This window comes from Lagopus leucura, unplaced genomic scaffold (genome assembly GCF_019238085.1).
Source record: "Lagopus leucura isolate 7727_CA_CO unplaced genomic scaffold, USGS_WTPT01 Super-Scaffold_100018, whole genome shotgun sequence".
In the NCBI taxonomy this organism is placed as follows: domain Eukaryota; kingdom Metazoa; phylum Chordata; class Aves; order Galliformes; family Phasianidae; genus Lagopus; species Lagopus leucura.
In genome coordinates this window covers 5,948,096-5,964,796 of record NW_024962272.1, presented here as the reverse complement: position 1 = coordinate 5,964,796, position 16,701 = coordinate 5,948,096, and the positions used below count along the sequence as shown (strand labels likewise).

Below are 16,701 nucleotides of genomic sequence, written 5' to 3'. Positions count from 1 at the left end.
GGGAAGGGAAGGGAAGGGAAGGGGGAGGGGGAGGGATTTTCAGTCTATGTAAATAGGTCTATCCGCTATCCAAAAGGTTCCACAGCAGGGAGATAGATACTAAAGGGAAACAAGGTACTGACAGATCACTTTTGCAAAAGTGGCTAGGAAAAGACTGTTCAGAGTCTAGAAGAACAAGGAGGGGAAAATCCATGAAAGAAGGTAAGTGGAAATACAGCAATACAAGCCACAGCTGTGGGGTTCTAGTTTATTTTCTGTTAAAATTAATTCACATCTGTAACTGATATTACACTATTAATGGGGAGGATTCCTTCATTGGCTGCCCTATATTTTACCTGTTACTACACAGGAGTATTGTGACAATAAATAAAGGTGCTGAACGCTGAGATACAGTGGTAGTGGGGATTGTAAAACTAATTCAGGCAGACAGAATCTTACTGTAATATCACTGTAAATGAACTTACATAAAACATAAATGTGTTTGTTCAAATTCAGTGTGCATTTGTCCTCTTAAACTCTGCCTCTTCACACCTAAATATGACACAGCCTTAAGTCCTTTGATTTCCATGGGGCTAGATTTGGCCTTTATCCTCTAATAAAAGCCAAATATAATTTCAAGAGACCATGTCAATTCAGCACAGGCTTCAGATCTCATCTCACACGTGCATGCTGTGAAAATTTTTTTAAGACTTACGAAGGTTCTTCAGACACCACTGCTCCTTCTTCCAGCTCTTGAGCTTGTTTGTACCACGGCAACTTTGCTTCCACGGGAAGTTTCTCTACAGAACAAATGCAAGTACATGAAAACAGAAACCATGCAGCAGCAATGCTCCCATGTGTGCCAGCCTTTGCTTTTTCACTTGGTGCTTGGAATATACACATGCCTCTTCTTGAGCTGAGGTTGAGCTCAAGAAGAGAAAGGAGGAGAGGGACAGAATTATGGAATTGTTATTATGCAGTTGTCAGCTGGATTATAAAGGTCACAAGATTAGTTTTATGACCAGATAGTTACTTTACAGATGATGCAACTGGTCTACTAAACTGAACACTTCAGCAAGTATTCTTCAGAGTGAGACTGGGAAGTATAATGACCTCCATTGATGCTCTGAAGGCAAAACATATCCTTTTGCTTATGCTTGAATTTTAGAATTTCAGAGGATGCCTTAATCCTCCTTTTGATAGATGTCAAAAAGGAAGAAAATCCTGATTTGATGAGTGATACCCAAAAAACAGAGAAACTGTAATTAAATGGTCAAGCTATACTTTTTCAACTTTATCAGTTCATCAGCTATATGGATTTAAAAAATGAGCTTGATACTTTTTCTGTCATTTCTAATGAAAAACAGTGTGGCTGTTTTTTCTCTTATCCAGGATATGAACACAACATAATTAGTTGCACTGTTCTGGGGAGTGCAGGGCCGTTCAACTCTTTCAGCCAAATTCTGCTCTCATGCAATGTCAAAGTGGAGCATTTCAGCTGAAGGCAGTGGAGCTGTTTTAACTCTACAGGGGCATAACGTAAGAGCAAATTTGGCACCGTAATTTGAAAACAAACTCTGCATATTAACCGAATATTTTGGGTCAGGATAAAGAAAAAGACACAAATACAGCAGAATGAAACTGAGAACATGGAAGAAAACCAGGACCAGGCTTATTGGCCACTAACAAACCACCTAAACTTTTTGATTTAGGTAATGTGTAGATTTATACTCATCAACAGGAACAGATTAATGTCATTCAGAATATTTAAAATTTTTCAATAACTTCATCGTGAATAAGAAGGAACCTTTCATGCATGCACATGAAATTTCCAAACTGTTAGTTTTATCACAGAGGAAAAATGATTAACAACTCGATTTCACAGCTACTGCAACTTTTGTCAAGCAAATTTTCTTGGAGCAAGATGTTAACTGAGAAAAGGACAGCAGTTTAATAACTGTGCCTCTCTTCCAGAAATATCTTGCCAAATTCTTACTCTAATATATTTACTAGTACCGTTTGAAGATGAATATTTGCCAGCATTGTTCTTAGTTTAATCTATATTTTACCACTTTTGTTATCCAAAATATGTAGGAGATAGTTCTATTTATATGCACTGTAGCCCACTTTATGAGTTTTGGAAAGCCAGATATTCTATGCTTTTTTTCCCTCAGATTCAAGTGCTTGTAAAAAGCAAAAGCTCTCACGTACAGTTGTCTGCTATGTGACTTTTTAAATAACTTTTGTTTTTAAAAAATGTGCATTCAGCAGGAGATAAAATTAATTGCCATTTATGCTGTAAAATAATTTGGAGGATGAGAAATGCTGACGTTGTACAGTATGCTTTGACAAAAAAAAATGAGTGAAATTCACTCCTAAAATAAGCTAATGAAGAGCTTTTAATTTTAGAGATTAAAGTAAAATCTCTACTTTTATAGGAGAGTATAAAAACATTAGATCCTACATTTTACAGAAAGTTTTATTAAATAAATGCACATTCTCAATAAAAATTGAAAATTAGTACTTAATCTGGTACTTAATCTAATCTAGGGTTATCCTGTATTTTTGCATTATTGCTGTAAGATAAAGTGCCTCAGTACATGAATAACAGAAAAAGAAATAAATTACATCAATTATTTGCATTCTGGTTTTCTTTTGTAAAGAGTGTTAAAAAGAGTATTCCACATGTTTTGTTTTGCTTTTTCAATCAGCTAAGAACATTGTTTTCATGCTTTATTTTATTCCAGGTATGGAAGGAAAAAGCAAACTAAGATTAAAATATTCAACAGAATTGAAGTACTTTACTACAACAATTGAATTTAAATTTAAATTTATAACGCTAAATTCGAGACATAAAAAAGGACAAACTTCCATCACATAAATAGAATAATGTGTATTAGAAGAGATCTCTGGAGACCATCTGGTCCAGCTCTTTTCAGAAAGTATGATTTACTTTTCAGGTATATGTGCCTTCAAATATTACCTCTTGCATTGTGGAGGAAAAATTACAGAACCAAGATGAAAACTAAAATCAAATCCTAGCAACACACCATGTTTCATAAAGAGCTTTCCATCCCATGGGAGAAAATGGGAGAAAGTGAGTCATGTCTATTCAGACCTTAATGATGTTATGTATTACAAAGGGCAGCACAAGAATTGGTAAAGATGACAGCAAGTTGCAAGAGCATACCTCCAGGAAACAGCCATGTGGAATTACTAGACAAATCCCTTTGGAAGAGATGTCTTGACAGATGCAAGCAAACCTCCCTAGTTGTCTAGGCACATTCCCTAGGCAGAACTCACTTGTGGGTGGTATGCATCATCTGGTTTTCAGCATCTTAATGCATTTTGCTTACACTGCATGCTGCAGGCAGACAGCAGCTTTCTTTACATGGGTTCTCAACGTGATAAATGGATAAAGCCTCACAGATTCAGCTGGTTAACTGAGCGCAAGGCTGCTGCAGCTCCAGATGAAGTTCAGTCATGGTAGCAGAGCCTTTTATTCATCCTGGGATGCAGACTGAGTGAGCTCATGTGCTCCAGCAGAACACAGTGCAAAATACCCCTTGCTTTCCTGAGGGCCAGCATCTGAGTCTTGCCACTTTGGTGTCTGGCAGATACAGTGAAGTCCCATGCTCCAGATAAACTGGTACCTTGCAAACTGACAAGTTTGTCTGTCATAAAGCAGTGAGCACAGAAATTAAAATTCTAAATTTCACTTTTCCATCCTGGATTATCATCAGGTCACGCTTATTTCACATAATAAATGCTCTTAATATTCACCAAGATATCAATGCATTTTTCAAAAGGGACTGATTCTTTTCTTGTGGTAGAGTTTATGGCTCTAATTTAGGGAAATTAAGATCACTTACATTTCTGTAGTCCAGAAATTTCTGTAATTTAGTCAGCATACAGACACAAAAATTCATAAGAATCTTTCTCTCATTACCTTTGGGTTTGTAACAAGGAGTGGGTACGATGCATTCTTCCTTTATGTGTGGCTTTGTTTTAGAGCTACAGCCTCCTGTATGCATCCCCCTGTGATCAATACAAAGGACCACACGATATCTGAGCCCTTGTCCACAGGTCACAGTGCACTGGAAAAATAAAAGAGGAGAAATGAAAGGATGATTGTGGTATGTAGTAGGAATAATACATAAAAAGAGAATGTGCAACAGAAGTACATCAAGGGCAAAGGTGATGCAGAAACACTAACCATGTTCATGTAAAATTCGTAATATTTAGCAGTTATGGATAATACATAAAATCAACACAAATATTTGCCTTTTTGGTCTGCACATATACTTGGCTTGGAAGTATAGCCTCTGGAATTCTTTTGCTGTGCACATTCTCAGCACTGGCTTGTGTGCACTACTTGGCTTGTGGCCATCCATCCCAAAATGGATATGCTTAGTAACACCCTGTCAGCTTCATCTAGAGCCACTCTGCTTTGCTTGGACAAAGTACTGAAGCTTATGAGTTAAGAGAGGTGACACTCAGCTATTTTGGAACATGGCATCAAACATAATGGGAAATTATTCAGGCTTTCTTCCCAAAGACACTTTCTTACGTCTTTTTTCATTTATTTTTGCTAAGGTACATCACTCTTTCCCCCATGAGGGTTATTTCAAAAGTGGTTGGATGGGTCAAGATCAAACCCAGCAACCAGTGGGAAGGTCTATGGATAGGACCAGCATTACTTTGTTCTTAGATAGCAGCTTGTTGAACACTTTGCAATCAATAAAGAACACCTCATCTGTGGATAAAATATTTTAACTTCTAAGAACTCGCTCGTAGAAAAACTGGGGTGGTGAGAACCTGAATTCAGTATTAGAAAAAACAGGAATTTTCTTGCATGAAACAATAAAGGAGAGTCAGGGACAAAGAATAAGCATAAAAACCCAGTCACTTACGGGTTTATAAATTTTCAGAAAATTATTAGAAATTTATGACACACAATTTTTGGCTGAAAAGATGCTGTTACCTGATCATGATCAGCTTACTGCTTTTTTTGTGTGCATTTACGTTCTCAGTCTATTCTTAGTAGAGGATCACTAATCAACATTTCAAATCTGATTTATTTTTCCATCTTTCTCCATAACCCTGTTAAATCTTAAATTCACAGCCTTTAAATTTACTTTGTGTTTAGACAAATAGAGTGATTTAAAACAGAGAAAGGAAAATAATAAAAGTTTCTAATTCAACAAGCTCACTGAACTATTATTCTCTGCACTGAAGATGTGTTTTCAGTATACAAAATACAAAATCATCAAAGTGAAACAGATTACCGGTGACCATTCCTGAGCAAGCCACTTTGGGCAGTCAAATATATTGCAAGGTTGGACAAGAGGCATCTTTGGAGTGTACATGCATTTCCATTCTTCCACGGGGCTAATATGCCCTTGAATGTCTTCCTCCACACATGAGACACTGCGGCTTTGAATGCCCCCTCCGCAGGATGAGGAGCAGGCAGTCCAGGGTGTACTTTCCCATCTGGGAAAAAGCAGAATGTGATACAGAAGAGCCAACAAAAGGAATCCGATGCCCCCATTACTGGCCCCATAAATGCATAAACTGTTACCTGCAGTTGTTTTTCTTGTACTTCAGATTGCCCTCAGAAAAAATTACATGTAAGTGGTGATATCAACAAAGCACTCTGATGGGTGCAATCTTTAATTTACCAACTTAAATGTAAAACCTCCTTTCCACATTAACTCTGTAACTACTAATTTTATTACAATCTCTTTTATTTAGCTGATGCAATTATCATATTTTCACAATATGACACATTCTGAGAAATCCTTGTTACAAATTACTACAAATTACTAGAGGTTCAGTTTGTTCTGAACTTATTATGTTACTTTTGCTAGAACAGGCAAAAAATAGCAGTGCTTCTTTCAGGTGAAAAACTGAGCTATGGAGAAAAAAAATAAGATTGGAGGAAACTTTCAAAGAGAAGAAGAAGCTATATTGATAGATGGATAAATAGACGGATGGATAAATTACATAAGCCTTGTCTTCTTAGACCTGAAGCAGGGGGAAGAATTCAGACACTTTTTCTCAACAGGTGCCATTTGAACATTGTAATGACAAATCCATACAGCAATGTGTATGCTCCAAAAAAGCCATGAATAAGGGGTTTTTTTTCCACCTCCTATAATGATGCATACACAGTAATGTATGTATTGTTTTATATGCATATATTTCTGTTTGCATAAAATGTAGACTGGTATTTCCTCCCTTTATTCAAGCTGCTGTCACAGAGAAGATCCAGGACCTCTGTTACAATAGCTATAAGTGATGTTCTTCTTGTAGTCATAACAAAGTAATTAGTCTCATTAAGTTAAACTTACATGTTCACCAAAGCTGTTAGACAATATGAAATAAATCTATCTTTCCCTCTGATTTTTCGTTGTATCAGCCCATATTATTCCTATCAGCTTCAGTATATTTATGCACAACCAGCACTTGGATAATGGCTAGAGCTGCTCTAAGACACTGTGTGAAATGGCTCATGTTGATAGTTGTTTATGAATGGTAAAGCCATCAACTAGTTCTATGTGTGAACACAAAGAAGTGGTAGAACGATATTTACACCATGTCATGGTGTGCTCCCTATAAGCCCCATATGTCACAGATATGTATTGTGACATTTTTAATTCAAACGTGACACCTGTGGATTTTTGGGACAAGTTCTCCAGATAAGGTTTCTAACTACCACAAATATAACTGAAGAGAGCTCAAACTGAAACTGGTAAGCAGCAGAAACTCTTGCCACCAACCTGAGCCTGGGATAGGGTTGCTGTGGCTAGAATTCTCTGCAGTTGTTGGGAAAGGCTGCTGGGTGCCTCTGGCAACCTTGGCAATACAAAGATGCTTAATCTAGGCAAGCAGCTTGTTCCTCGGGTTTTATATGTGTGTAAGACAGAAAAGAGTTCTCAGCCACACAGCTCTTAAAGGTGAAACCCTTTCAAGTTACAAAACAGGCAGTACTGACTGAGGATTTGTGAGAGGACGTGGCAGTGCACCAAAGTGAGCACTGTATCCACAAAACTGTACCTTTCTTTCATGATAAAACCCAATGCAGAGAGAGCAGTAGGTAAATCTTGCAGACACTTTCCCAAATTTCCTTTTCACTTCTCCTAAAGTGCCACTTCTCCTAATGTTTGCTACTCTCCTCTGTCCCCAGTATCAGGTGTCAGCCTCAGACAGATAGTGTGACTGGGGCCATTTTTTGTGTGCGTGTTTTTGTTTCCTTTGTGGGATTTTTATGTTATTTTTTAATTTTTTCCTAAGCTATGTGGGTTGAGAGGAATATTTTGTCCTTCTGCCCTGGCCCTGACTCATGCCAACCTTATGGTCTAATCAGTGTCTGTTTTTTCTGCCACTGAGGCTTGGAGAAGAGACCTGCCACTGTGTCTTCCTTCTGGGAGTGAGGGAGGGAGACATGAGCCCTGTTTGTGGGTTCACAGGACCAGATGTTGAGTGGAAGGTGGGGTAAAGGACTCAGCCAGCAGTTGCAGCCTGAGCTGCTGGTAAAAAAGCTGAAAAAAGAGTGGCCGGGTCAGTGGATGTAAAGGAACTGTTGTGGGGTGAGCCCATAATACAGAAAAGCTTGAGAAACAGTATCAGGCTTTTGATCACTTTCAGTGTTAATGAAAGTCAAACACCTCAGGGCATTTTGATCCTTCATCTTGGATTTTCTTCAGACGCAAAAAAGCCTCTGCCCAGCTGCCAGCTCAGGATGCTTTTTCCTTAAATACAATCCTTCCACTGTTGAGTGCTGCTGAATCATCCTCTGATACATGCTTGTTTTTGTCAGTGTGCAAAGCCTTTGAACATAGTGGAAATAAAATATAGCACTCTCAAAGCTAGTCTTATATGCTGTATGAATATTCAAGCTTCTGTATTCTTGAACAATGGAGGCTTAATTTTTGAGGTTCATAGTTACGTGTTTATTTTTTAATAAAAAATGCAGAAAAATGTTTTCCAGAAAAAAAGGAATGAAAGGCAGGATTAAATTTTATGAGTACATCTCATGAGTAGTAATAATGAATTTACGTATGCACCCCCAAGCATTTAGCTGCCAACAGGCAAGCACAGAGCACAGAAAATATAATCTGAAAATTATGGAAATTAAGTACATTTATTGGACATACAAGGGCTGCTCTGAAAGTAACGTCTTCTATTTTAATACACTGGGCCACACCAGAAGTAGATGTTGATGGTATGGCAGTAGAGGCTGAACCTTCCCACCAGCAGTTACATGTTATTATTGTTATTGCTGCTGACAGATGGCAGCAGAGGGGCACTCTGACACAGTGGCATCTGTCATGGAAGCGCATATGAAGCAAAGCTGTGGCACTGAATTCCTCCGTGCAGAAAAAATGGCACCCAATGACATTCACCGACATTTGTGAATGTTTATGGAGGTCAAGCAGAGGATATGAGCACAGTGAGGTGGTGGATTGTGCATTTCAGCAGTGGCAACAGTGACAAGGGTCACCTCCACTGGTGCACATTGTTACAAATGAAGCATGCAGGCATTTTTCATCACTGAGGAAAATGCAGTGCTTCTGGTGGTGGTTATGTTGAAAAACTGTGTTTTGTAGCTGAAAACTTGCTCTATCAAAAAGTGTTATTGTGCTATTTGCACCTGTTGTTGTTTCCATGGAAATAATTAGGAGGCATACTTTCGGAGCAACCTATATACACTTACAAATGACTCATCACACATAAAGATTGCTAACATGAATGGCAGCTGGTTTGTCAAATAAGCTACTCTCCTTCTTATCTGTTCAGTCAGTTTTGGATAGGCTTATGATTTGCTATAGACCCTATGTCAAATGTGAGTACACCGCATTTGTACAATTATGAAGGAAATCCTCACAGTGACTTGAGGGAGACCATTTCCTCACCAAGATGAGACTAGTGTTATGGTGGAGTTTTTTTTCTGTAGCATAATAGATATCATGGGACACAAAAAATTAACTGAATACTACTGCATGTCCCAGCAGTTTTTCAAAACCACCTGGTTATTATCCCTCATTTACCAAGCATTTTTACCAGCAGCAGCCTTATTACCTGCTTTAAAAGTAATTGCTCATGTAATTATTTTCATTAAAATCTCAAGTCTTACATTAAAGATATTTTAATTGTGAAATAATTAATAATATACATTAGGCCTTGATTCTATTCAAGTCCCTGGTCTCTGAGTTGCCAGAGGAGCCAACAGATCAATGCCTCTGGGAAAGGCTTTAGCATAGGTTTGCTGGATCAGGACACAACACTGTCTGAAATCAACATCTCACAGTTTATAAGCATGCAAGAAACAGCAACGTCAGAGAGATAGAAGGTCTGATATTTCATTGCGCAGTCATGTTCAGATACGAGTAAAGGAAGGGAAAAGTGTGAGAGAAAAAGATGAAGGGATGGGGGAATACTGTGGGAAGATAGAGAAAGGGACCACACACTTAAAAAAGCCACACTACTGCTTCAGTTAGAATATTGTTTCAGTTCTGCAGCAATAGAATTTACAACAACAGGTTAGTAGTGGAACATTTTTAGGCTAATCTGCAGGAGTTCACAGGAAAAAGAAAACAGCAGGCATTATCTCATTTTGAGAGTAAAGCAGAATTGCAGAGAAGAGGAAAAAACAATAAATGTATTAGCTAATCCTAGCGTCTGGTTGATTGTTTTACATACCGTGGAAGGGGATGGTAGAGGTCATAGGGCATGATCTGCTTGTATCCATCACTGTTAGGAACAATAATGCCAACCCTCTGAGTAGAAGGTATACATAATGAAATAAATACTAAATGATTACATTATACAACTTTTTACACAACATTACAAAAACCAAACCAAAACAAAACAAAACAAAAAAAAAAGTGGTTGCTACCACATTTAAAACATACGCTTTCATCCTACAGTTTCCAAGTCATTAAATAATAAATCATGAATAACTACTGTTTTTATAAATATACTAATTCTTTACTAAGAACCAGCCTACTATCACAAAACGATCCAAATGAATTTTTTGAATATTACTTGAATTTCTAGGTCATAATCTGTTATAAGAAAAAAAAATTCTCACATGACACTTAGATTTGAAGTACTGAAGATAACTGAACTTCTGTGCAATTCAGAGAGCTCTAGATTAAGCCCATTTTTAGTAACTATATGGTTGTTTCTGCCCTTCAGATAAGACTTCTGCTTTCATAGAAGCTGGGATTAGGAACTGAAAGTATCCTCATGCAATAATTTAGATCCTCAGTTCTATTTCTCCACCTTAAATCCACCCAATTTTATTCATGTTTAGAATTGGTCTGTTTATTTGGATTTTCCTTGAAGCCAGAAAGAGCTGGAGAGAAGAGTAACCTGTCAGGGCTTCTGTTTGTTTGCTTTTTTTTTTTTTTTTTTTTTTTTTTTTTGGCACTGTCAAGTTTGGCAGTAATATAGATAAAAACTAGCAATTATCAGAACCGTTATCATGTCAGTAATCTGCAAGATGGATATCACTTGACATATTCTCAGATACAAGATTTCACTGAACTGCTGGCCTGGAATGTCATACTTTTCCATTTTGATAGATTCTGACTCAGAGTAACTCTCTATGCTCACCCTCTCCCAATTATCTCACATGACTATTAATGTCAAACATGAACCTAGAGTACCTCATATATCACGTTTATGAAAGCCAGGGTGCAATAGGGGACTTGGGGGCAGGTGGACAGAACCATCAAACAGTAAATACTAGGTGTAAAAGAATAGAAAGCATGTCCCTGTCCAAGTAACAAAGAGAGGAGACTCACTGAAAAGAATGAGGGTGGTGTTTGAGACTATTATACAGAAGAGAGATGATAGTTATGTTGGGTTTCTGTAAGGAGGAAGGAGAAAAGGAGGGGGAAGAGAGAAAGTATTCTTCATTCTCAAAATAGTTCCTTGTAAATAGGTCTAAATACTCAGAGGAGACTCGATATACTAAGGGCTTTTTTTTTTGTGCAATTTGACCGTGACAGAAGGATGGATTCCATTGTGTTTTCACAGTGAAGAGTCAGTGTTAGGTCAGTGTGCTGGAATTTTCCAGCTAATGCACCGAAAGGTGCAGAAACCTTGTGAGCATGTCATGGGGACCTGGATGGATCCTTATCAGTTTATCAATCTCTGCAGTCACAGGAGTCCCTTATGTGCATCTGCATATTTGTATCTAGAGAAAACTGTTATCTCCACAAAATCTCCACAAAAAGAGGATGACAGATTTGGTCCTGTGAAACTTTGAAAAAGACAAATAGGTCACTTATACTATGGCCAGGTAGCAAGACTTTTCAGATATTATTTGACTGGTTAATGCTTGCAAAAGTTTGAGAAATTCTACAGATGTATTTTAAAAAGATGGAAAGAAACAATTTTTTCTCATTTTCTTTTTCTTCTTTTTTCTTTTTATTTTTCATTTTATTTTCCTTTCTCTTTTGGTTCATACTTTTGAGAATCTGCTGTTTTCCTGACTGCTCTATCACTGCTGCAGAAGATCTACTCTGAAGCCTTTTGCACTTTCCAGCTCACCAGTTTGCTGAGGAGTGGTTGGAGAAAAGATTAATATACGAAGTTCAGAAATGAAATAATTATACTATAAAAGCATCTAGTACCTAAGAAAGAAACAGATTTCAAAACATTTCTCTCTCATTGCAGTGAGAAATATTTTCTTTCTAATAAACATTGTCTGTATGCATAAGCCAGGCCTGCATGTATTAGAATGCATAATATCCAAGGCCATTCCAATGGAAATAACTGTACTACATCCAAACACTGTTATGAAGACTAAATAACATTTACAAAGCACTAAATTAATATTGTCATTGGAAAGGCTTGACACTCAAAGAATTCTACATTCATAAAGTACATTTCTGTAAATGGTATAAAGCTCCACAGAATTATTGACACTGCCCTTGTGCGCGTGAGGGGCTGCCAAAAGTTCACACATTGGCTCTTACAGATCCAGGTAAGCTCCACGGTCAGAGTGAGGACAAAGTGCCTGACACTGATATGTAAAGGTTACATTTATGGTTTTAAATATCAATTTGAAGGCACAGCAGAACAGCATATGGTCATTACACCACTAATGGCAACTGCATCTTCATAAGCTGCTCTTATGTACTGTTTTGTTGAGTGCGTATGTGTGTTTATAGCTCACAGAAAAAGAGCTGACCTAAGTGAAGTATAGAAGAAGTACTTCCTAGATGATTTTGGTGAATCTGTACTTAAGTAGACAGAGTGGCTTAAATTCCATGAACCTATCAACACATCATAATCCTACAAAAATATGGAAAAGATCTAGGATATGGGCTTTGTTCACTGCACATTACTTGGGCAACATAAAGAGGATAATGTGCTAAATAAGCTACTAATGAGCTTAAGAGAGAGAGCTACTAATAATTTTTCTACTGCACTGAGATTTCTGTCCGGCACTGAAGTAGCAAACTGAATTAATTTACACAACACCCGGAACAAACTTGCTGCAGAAGGAGCAGGAGAGCATGAAGAAATTTTGAAGAACTGTTATGTCTCTCATGTCTGAAACCTCTCATGTCTCTCAGACCTACAAGTTGTTTCATATATTCTGCAGATTGTTTTGTTTTCCTTCTGAGTACAGGCAATGACAGTGCAATTGCTCTTCCAAGGCATATGTTCAGCTGGAGCTGGAACTGCACATGCCAGAGGTGGGTGTGTTGTACCCAGGTCTGCCATCCGTGCAAATATTTGGCTTTCCTCTGGGACAAATGCCTGCAGCAGCTTTCCTTGAAAGTATTCCTCCACAGATACTTTCTTCACTTAAGCTAACCCTTTAGCATAAATGGCAGGCTTGAACATCTCTGTTCTGTAGCTCCCTGATAACTCTCTTGGACTACGAGTCAGTCCTTCCTACCTCCCTTTTCCACATGTCCATAGCTCTTGGGTCAGCATCTGCCAAGCTAGCAGACGCCTGGGGGCTGAGAAGGGCTGACCACACTCCCTGTTGCCAGGAATTGCTACTTTTTTTCCCAATGGGGACTCGTACAATAACTTATGAAGTGAAAGGAAATACTTGGGAGATATGAAAAAGTTCATCATATATGGCAAGACAAAGATTTAGCAACCAAGCAATTAACCCCATGAGAGCTCTGATTATCACTAGACAGATTACAGGCTTGTGAAAAAGTCTCAAATTTAATTCTACAAATCCTGTCACCTAGAGTGGTGTGTGATACTGCTCCCACTTGGCACACTGCTCAGTAATAATAAAATAGAGTGATAATGTCACCTTTTGCTACAAGATCACTGTCTGCTCTGAGAAAAAGATAATCAGATCCTTAAAAAGATGGTATCTGTTAAGGTTTCCATATGCTGGTCTTTAAAATTATCACAGCTTTTATTCAGAGCTAGGATTGATGGCATCTACTGCAATACCTTTGTACAGGTAATGCTGGTTTTTGAATACTTACTTTTGCAAGTACTGCATGTTGTAATACTCAGATACACAACCAGTATGAATTCCACTGTGCTTATTCCTTTAGGTATCAGTGATTTTATTATTAGTTTTTGATATTGCACTCTATCAGTATGGGACTTGAAGATTTACGATGTATTCTGTTTTTAACAATTTTTGCATCTTTGAAGATTGGTAGAAGGCAACTGTCCCCTACCTAAACATGTTTCAAATAGACTCTCATTAATCAACCAATGCAAGATATTGTTGAGGAAGCTATATTTTTGTGCCACCCTCCAGAAATTTTCCACTTTAGACAGAAAATTCAGCACAATATTTCATCTTTGCAATAAATTACTTCCTCATGGTGTACAGACTTGAAATTCTAGAAAACATTGTTTACTTATCACTAGCACAGACTACTGAAGTCTAAGCTCTTTACAGAACTTGAAATAGATGTTATTACTTCAAAGCGGGAAAAATACTTACGTCCTGTTGCATCACTTCCGTAGTGCTTCTGAAAATTTTCACCTTTTTAATTCTGCTTAATATTTTATGGTGGTTTGGATAAGGACTGATTGAGGCAAGTACAGAAATTTGTTATGTTAACAATGGACTATCCAGTGCAAATATCTTTTACTGACCACCTTACTACTTGCTGTAATTGTCTTCTCTTCTGGATGAAGGATGTAATAAAACAGACTATTTGCCATAACTTCGTCTTGGATGGACAGATACCTCTTTTTGATGCGTATTACAGTACAAGGTTTTCCCTGTGGTTTGTTATCTGATGAATCCTGACAGGTTTTTTTTTGCCTATCTTTTGTCTTTCTTTAATATAAATTACCTCCTGAATTTGCTCTGCTATTCATATCTTTGCTCTGATGGATATTTCCTGGCCCACCCTTCCTGCCTGTTCTGACAAACTCATTTTATAGCTTAACTTAAATGCCTTTTGCCCTACCCAAGAATTCTAGTTTTTGCCTATTTGACTTGAAAATTGCTTTTTTATGCATTAGGAGTATCTGCAGATGGTCTTTAACCTACACTTGAACTTAGTTGATTCTGGTTACAACTACCAGAACATTTCCAGTGCTATCAGCTCATTCTTCACCTACATCTGTGTCTGGAGTCATATGTACTGCCATTTCTTCTCCATGTATCATGATTTCCAATTAGCCTTCCTGAAAACTTACACAGTGATTCCCTTCTTACTGCTCTGAATTGTTTTTCACCTATTAAACTTCTTCCTTATTTTTTATGCAAAATGCATTACCTTAGCTCTTGCAGCTTAGGTAGTTCCTCTGTAGCATTTTGACTGGTTAAAAATAAATTGTAAGCAGGATGACTGATGTTTGTTGACTATGCTCTCTCATTTGCAGGCTGCACACTTTTTGCCAATGCCAATCTAACTTCTGTAGCACATGCAAATTCAGCCATGCTACTGCAAAAGGCTTTTTTCGCCCTCTGTTTTGACAAAACCTTCATGTCTCATCTCTCCATGGAACTGCTGTTTGTAGCTGGTAAGTCTGTCTTTAGAATCTATGACTGGCTGTGGAAATTGAGACTAGATCCAGTAAGCAGAGGAAACCAAGGTTCAGAGAACTCTGTAAGACAGAAACCCTTCTCAGCTTCTTCAACAAATTAAGATCTTAAGTAAAAATGTAAATCTACAAAAGTGATTGCTTGTCTGAGGCAGACTTTGGGAAAGGATGTTGTTATGACAAAGGTCTTATATCCATGCAATAAACAGAGATACTGCCAAAAAGCCCAGTATCTCGAGTATCTGGGATATTTCACGTGAAAATTAAAATCTTTCACATATCCCACTCAAAGTCAATAATCAATAAATGAGTCACTGTCTCAAACCTCTCTCATCATTGCAGACATATGACTGCTACTGTGTAAATCATAAAGCTCTGCCCACCTTTTAAAAGACACACCAGCACTGCATAGAATCATAGAATGACTTGAATTGGAATGGACCTCAAGAGTAAACAGGTTCCAATGCTGCAGACAGGGTTGCCAACTGTTAGACCAGATTGGCTGGGTTGGCCATACCTTCAGTGATAGGACACCTATAATCTCTCTGGTTAACCTGTTCTAGCACGTCACCACCTTGTCAGTTAAAAAGTGTCTCCTGACATCTAATATAAACCTCTCCAAAACCTACACATCTTTCCTCTGCTGAGGGCACCAGATCCAGACACAGTATTCCAGGTGAGGTTTCCCAAGGGCAGAGCAGAGAGGGACAGTCATCTCCCTTGTTTGTTGGCCGTTCCTCTTTTGATACAAATCAGGGTACCATTGGCATTCCAGGCCACAAGCGCACTGACAAACTCACACTGTTAGCTTACATTTTTTATCTACCAGAACCGTAAATCTTTCTCAGCAGAGCTACTCTCAAGGAGTCCTTCTCCCAGGCTGTATACATATCTGGGATTACCTCTACCCAAGTGCAAAACCTGTTTGGTGTCATCAGCAAATTTGCTAATGGTGCACTTGATCCCATTATTTATGTCACTGATAAAGATACTAAAAAGTCCCAAGACTCTGGGGAATGTCATCCACTTCTGGACTCCACCTGGATACAGAGCCATTGACCATTACCCTCTGCCTGTGACCTTCCAACCAAGTCCTTATCTACCAAACAGCCCACCCTCCAAATCCATATATCTCCAATTTAGAGATAAGGATGTGATGGGGGAAAAGGCAAATGGATTCACTCCAGTTTCATTCATCTTCCAAAAATAATCTAGTGAAAATAGGAACACTGCACTGTTGTGTTACTTGTTTCTTAATTGCTGTCTACTTCAAACTCTTTAGAGTAACAAACTAAAAAACATGCTTTTAGCAATTTTCTGATTCAGGTGACAATTTGTAATGAAGTGAGGAGAGCTCTGCTGCTGATTAAGAGCATACCCTGCATTGCCCTTTTAATCATAAATATTTACTCACCACTCACACATCTGTTTCTCTTGAATGAAGTGTATAAAAGTTATGATGCACAAGTTTGCCAAGAAACAGCATTTATGTTCACATTACAATGTGTTTTCAGAATCACTGAAGTATAATAGTTAAGTGAAAATGTGAAAAGAAAATCTCTGATGGGAAGGAAAACAAGCTTGCAATTTTGCTGGAGAACTCCACAAACCATGCATGTTTGATAATTCTTTCAGATCTCTGAGTACTGAAAATCTTGCTTGAACTTCAGAGTTTTCCAAAAATTTCACACCAGTTCTACCGTTATTTCTGTG

At 38.0% G+C, this 16,701-nt stretch overlaps 1 protein-coding gene across 1 annotated transcript in view; it reads right to left on the bottom strand.

The window, feature by feature from the left end:
* ADAMTSL1 (ADAMTS like 1) overlaps nt 1-16,701 on the bottom strand; it is a 347,780-nt gene that overhangs the window by 80,070 nt on the left and 251,009 nt on the right. The window contains exons 11-14 of the mRNA XM_042877544.1: nt 9,685-9,735; nt 5,268-5,472; nt 3,929-4,076; nt 695-779 (exon numbers count right to left, since the gene is read on the bottom strand). Of these exons, the coding sequence (XP_042733478.1) occupies nt 695-779; nt 3,929-4,076; nt 5,268-5,472; nt 9,685-9,735 (489 nt within the window). The remainder of the gene's footprint in view (nt 1-694; nt 780-3,928; nt 4,077-5,267; nt 5,473-9,684; nt 9,736-16,701) is intronic.